The 6,000-nt window shown below is 42.4% G+C and overlaps 1 protein-coding gene across 1 annotated transcript in view; it reads left to right on the top strand.

Annotated features, from left to right (window-relative positions):
• Positions 1 to 667: 667 nt before the first annotated feature.
• The window catches only part of LOC109891978 (cAMP-specific 3',5'-cyclic phosphodiesterase 4C), a 31,274-nt gene continuing 25,941 nt past the window's right edge, over positions 668 to 6,000 (top strand). Inside the window, exons 1-5 of the mRNA XM_031827484.1 lie at positions 668 to 884; positions 1,480 to 1,516; positions 1,703 to 1,773; positions 4,056 to 4,105; positions 4,524 to 4,636. Of these exons, the coding sequence (XP_031683344.1) occupies positions 721 to 884; positions 1,480 to 1,516; positions 1,703 to 1,773; positions 4,056 to 4,105; positions 4,524 to 4,636 (435 nt within the window). The 5' untranslated portion in view covers positions 668 to 720. The remainder of the gene's footprint in view (positions 885 to 1,479; positions 1,517 to 1,702; positions 1,774 to 4,055; positions 4,106 to 4,523; positions 4,637 to 6,000) is intronic.

The raw sequence follows: 6,000 nt of genomic DNA, 5'->3' as shown, positions 1-6,000 counted from the left end.
TACATGTCTGTCTCTCCTTCAAAAAGTAATTTATTTCATTTAATGGTGGATCAGCTTTCATATCGCAGATAAATTGTAGCTTCCATCAAAGTAATTGTCTGCATAATTTCCAATCCCCATATATATTGTTTTAAATATCTCAATATCAATTCATTTCTGGGTAACAATAAGTACCTTTGTGAGATTATTTTAAATTAAAATGGTCAAAAACATACAAAAATAGCTACTTAGCAAAGAGCAATTTCTCAGGCAAGAATTTTGCTAGGACTGTCTGTCTGTGGTCTGAGTGGGAAGGGCAATACCAGGTGTTATTGGCAGAGAGGTTTGGAACTCTCTTTCTTATTGGTCTGTTACCTAAGGTACCGTCTGGTGATGTCACCAGGCAGGACAAAACTTCTTCCCACCTATGGTTGCAAAATTCCGGGAACATTCAATAAATTCACTGGTTTTCCCAAATCGCTGTTGGAGGCTTCACGGAATCAGGAGAGAATGAGCAGGAAATCCAGACTCCTCATACAGGCAATTTCAGGCTGTCTTTTAAACAGCTTTTACACAAAAATTGTAAATTCACAGATTTATTCCGACCTCTTAGTGTGTAAATATATATAGAACACAGGGAAATGCCTTTAATGAAGCATTGATCCAGGCAACTTTCTTGTCTCTCTCACTTTGTCTTTCAGTTTTGACTCAGAGAATGGTCCTTCGCCCGGCCGCAGCCCAATGGATTCGCAGGCGAGTCCTGTGCTGGGGCTGCACCCCTCCTTTACCACAGAGGGGTGCAGGAGTCGCGGGGAGCGCAGGGAGTCCTTCCTGTACCGATCAGACTCCGACTATGACATGTCCCCCAAGACCATGTCACGTAACTCCTCCATCAACAGTGAGGGGTGAGTATCAAACCTGGGCGGGGGTTTCAACTTATAAGACTATTCCATTGGTTCCATTGCGCCAGGCAAACTCAATCAAGTCCAGCTAAAGTATTGTGCTATTTGAACCCTGGTTTGGTGAGTATGTACCCCCTTACAACCTCCACTTCCTGTGTTCATCACATGCCATCAAAACCACCTTGGCTAATCCACATGGTTAAACCCCTCTGAGTGAAAGTAGCCTCACTGACATTCCAGATTTCTGCAACACCATACATTACTCACTATACAATCACAGTCAACCTACTTGGCATTTATGATTATTATGATTATGGCAGTATTATGCTAATGTTCATACTAAAATATGTTTCGCTTCACAGCTGTGTAATTTGTCTTGACCTGCTTCCATTTCAGAAAGATGCTTTTTTGGTCAGAACCAAAAATATTTGGTTTAGATTCAGATAGGGCTATGGATACCATTGGTTCACATATATATCCGTGTGTCTGTTAATGTGAACTGTCATAGAGGTTACACTTCAGCGATAACGCTCCATCTATCCTGCTGACTTTACTGTCATCTCCTTCCTTTGTTCATTTTCTATCTCTCTTTCTACAGGCATGCAGAAGATCTCATAGTCACCCCTTTTGCTCAGGTAAGCACCGGCTCTACAGTTTGTTGATGAAGTAGTGTACACTTCACCCTGCCTACCTAAAGATAGAACATGCAGTAAAGAACCAGAAAGGTGCTGAAATGAGTATGTAGTGAATTTGTCTCACTCCGCTCTCTGCCCCTCTCCCCGCCCGCCCCCACCACCCCCCACCGTCCGTCCATCCCCCAGGTGTTGGCCAGTCTACGAACTGTAAGAAGCAACTTCACCATCCTCGCCAATGTCACGACACCCACTAACAAGTCAGTAGCATCTCGTCAGCCACGTCACCCTTTCAACCCCTCTTAATGTGGTCACATCTCTCTTCTCTATCGCAGCATGAAAGACATCTTCACTGTGTCTATATTGTGACTGTGCAGTCCTTATTCTCATTGGATTATGAAGAGTTTATTTCCAAAACACTATACCAACCAATTTTTCACATTTGTTTTTTTTCATCAGGAATGATTCATTATGGGTACCTTCATATGTGTTAAATATTACTGTTCTCAATATGTTTTCTTAACAGATTTTAGATGTGTATAAAAATGTGTTTCTTTTGCAAAATGCTATATATCCATTGTTTAGCTGGAATGGAATGTTTGTGTCCTGTATATTTGACTGTGATATGTGGTTGTATCACGTAGCTGCTGTATCTTCAGATGAATGCCTTACTATATAAATCGCTCTGGATAAGAGCACCTGCCAAAATACTCCTTATTTCTCTGAGAATGAGGCGGATATACAGCATTTTGCTAAGAAAATACATTATTATTTGTCTCTGAAATGAAACGACCAAGTGATAGATTTAAACAAATACATGTCTGTCATTGAACAACCAAATGCCATGATTAGATAGTGAAAAACACCAATCTGAACAACCAAATGCCATGATTAGATAGTGAAAAAACACCAATCTGAACAACCAAATGCCATGATTAGATAGTGAAAAAACACCAATCTGAACAACCAAATGCCATGATTAGATAGTGAAAAAACACCAATCTGAACAACCAAATGCCATGATTAGATAGTGAAAAAACACCAATCTGAACAACCAAATGCCATGATTAGATAGTGAAAAAACACCAATCTGAACAACCAAATGCCATGATTAGATAGTGAAAAAACACCAATCTGAACAACCAAATGCCATGATTAGATAGTGAAAAAACACCAATCTGAACAACCAAATGCCATGATTAGATAGTGAAAAAACACCAATCTGAACAACCAAATGCCATGATTAGATAGTGAAAAAACACCAATCTGAACAACCAAATGCCATGATTAGATAGTGAAAAAACACCAATCTGAACAACCAAATGCCATGATTAGATAGTGAAAAAACACCAATCTGAACAACCAAATGCCATGATTAGATAGTGAAAAAACACCAATCTGAACAACCAAATGCCATGATTAGATAGTGAAAAACACCAATCTGAACAACCAAATGCCATGATTAGATAGTGAAAAAACACCAATCTGAACAACCAAATGCCATGATTAGATAGTGAAAAAACACCAATCTGAACAACCAAATGCCATGATTAGATAGTGAAAAAACACCAATCTGAACAACCAAATGCCATGATTAGATAGTGAAAAAACACCAATCTGAACAACCAAATGCCATGATTAGATAGTGAAAAAACACCAATCTGAACAACCAAATGCCATGATTAGATAGTGAAAAAACACCAATCTGTTTCATCATTTCATTAAACAATAACAGTTCATATACAAACATTTCTGAAAATTGATATTTTGTGTTTTTGAATGAAACTCTTCATATGTAGTTTCTGTAAATATCACATTTCTTCCTTCTATTTTGTCAGAACTGTGTCATATCAGTAGGGTATAATGTGGCAATACTCTCTTCACGTTGTGTCTTTATCGTATTCTGCTGAGATCATCATGTCCCCAGTGGAAGTCCCTGACTGACTGACTGACTGACTGACTACCTGACAGACTGACTGACAGACTGACAGACATACTGACTGCTTGACTACCTGACTGACTGGGTATTCACAAGGATAGAAGTGGTCAATAATGCTAAATATATCCTCATTTGTAATGCAAGAAACAGGCAGAGCATGAGTTGGCAGGCTTTTTAGCAGTACGTCAATATGAGCAGTAACAATGCACCGTGGAATTATCTAGAGCCATAATTAGTGAGCATGATGCTCTCAGCTCCAAACAGAATCCTCCCTCACTAGACTGCAAGTTGAACCTCCATGTAGAGAAAGAGACAGCTGGGAGCTGAGAGAGCCTCGCTTAGAGGAGTCATTGTTTTTAATATTGTTGGCTTCAACAATATTTCAAAAGACTGCGATGCAGATCTATGCAAATAGTTTATGATTCCTCACAAATTTTATTGTCTATAATACAGATGAGGTTAAATATTTGTTCTTATCTATTTCCAGTGATATGTTGTTACGCTACACAATTTATGCCCAATACAACTGTAATGTTCTTAGAGTCCACTAGAGAGCACTCTTTATCATTTCCTCTGATGTTGTAATTATCTATTTGTCCACAGGAGGTCACCAGTGACAAGCCAACCCACTGTTCCCCAGGCAACACTCTCTGGTAGGTGTGCTAAAATGAACTTTAGTCGCTACTGATTGGGAACACTCTCCCACACAACTCACAGTGTTTTGGTAGTGTGCACTCAAGCTTTCAAAAACTCATAAAAATGCACAGATATTAATAGGAGAATTTGCAGCACCATGGCCTGTGGCTTCAATAATGGATACTGATAGGCTGCATTTAATTCTGCAGATGATTTGAATAAACAAGTGTCAATCTGGAGTCTCAACTGAACAATTCTAAGAAATTACAAATGTAGCAATTTGTCTGATACAGTTCAAGAGAACAGATGTAGAGAATATGACCGTTACACAGACCATTATATTATGATACACTATATTATATCAATGCTGAGATAATCCCCGGTTATAATAATACATACAGCACATTAATGCCACCCTCCTGTGTATGTGTGTAGATGAGACATACCAGCAGATGGCAAGGGAGACTCTGGCTGAGTTAGACTGGTGTCTGGACCAGCTGGAGACCATCCAGACCCACCGCAGCGTCGGTGACATGGCCTCCAACAAGGTACTACCACTTCTGCCAGTACCATAACCCTACACCATCACTACCACTAGCCAGCACCACAACTACCACTACCACTACCTGTACCCTACACAACCGCTACCCTTACCCTACACAATCACTACCACCACCACTACCCTACACCACCACTACCAATATCCTACACTACCACCACCACTACCACTATCCTACACTACCACCACCACTACCCTACACTACCACTACCCTACACCAGCACTACCACTGCCCCCCACTACCACTACCCTACACTACCACTACATCCACCACTACCCTACACCTTCACGACCACGACCACTACCACCACATCTAGCCAGCACCACAACTACCACTACCACTACCTGTACCCTACACAACCGCTACCCTTACCCTACACAATCACTACCACCACCACCACTACCACTATCCTACACCAGCACTACCACTGCCCCCCACTACCACTACCCTACACTACCACTACATCCACCACTACCCTACACAATCACTACCACCACCACTACCCTACATCACCACTACCAATATCCTACACTACCACCACCACTACCACTATCCTACACTACCACCACCACTACCCTACACTACCACTACCCTACACCAGCACTACCACTGCCCCCCACTACCACTACCCTACACTACCACTACATCCACCACTACCCTACACCACCACGACCACTACCCTACACCACCACTACCACCAACCTACACCAACACTACCACTACCATGCCCACTACCCTACACTACCCTACACCACCCCTACCACTACCACTAACCTACACCACCACTACACCACCACTACCACTACCCTACACCACCCTACACCACCCTACACCACCAATACCACCACCACTACCACTACACCACCCTACACCACCACTCCACTACCACTACCCTACACTACCCTACACTACCCTACACCACCCCTACCACTACCACTAACCTACACCACCACTACCACTACCCTACACCACCCCTACCACTACCACTACCCTACACCACCACTACACCACCACTACCACTACCCTACCACTACCCTACACCACCCTACACCACCACTATGACAACTCTGCACTACCACTACCCTACACCACCCCAACCACTACCACTACAACTACCCAACACTACAACCACCACGACCACTACCCTACACCACCACTACCACTACCCTATATCACCAGAAACCACCACTACCCTACACTACCAATTTAACTACGACCACCACTACCCTACACCACCACTACCACTACCCTACATCACCACTACCACAACCCTACATCACCAAAACCACCACTACCCTACACTACCACTACCCTAAACCACCACTACCACCAACACTACCACTACCCTACAC

The sequence above is a fragment of the Oncorhynchus kisutch genome, linkage group LG6 (assembly GCF_002021735.2).
Source record: "Oncorhynchus kisutch isolate 150728-3 linkage group LG6, Okis_V2, whole genome shotgun sequence".
In the NCBI taxonomy this organism is placed as follows: domain Eukaryota; kingdom Metazoa; phylum Chordata; class Actinopteri; order Salmoniformes; family Salmonidae; genus Oncorhynchus; species Oncorhynchus kisutch.
This window is presented reverse-complemented; position numbering and strand designations above follow the sequence as displayed.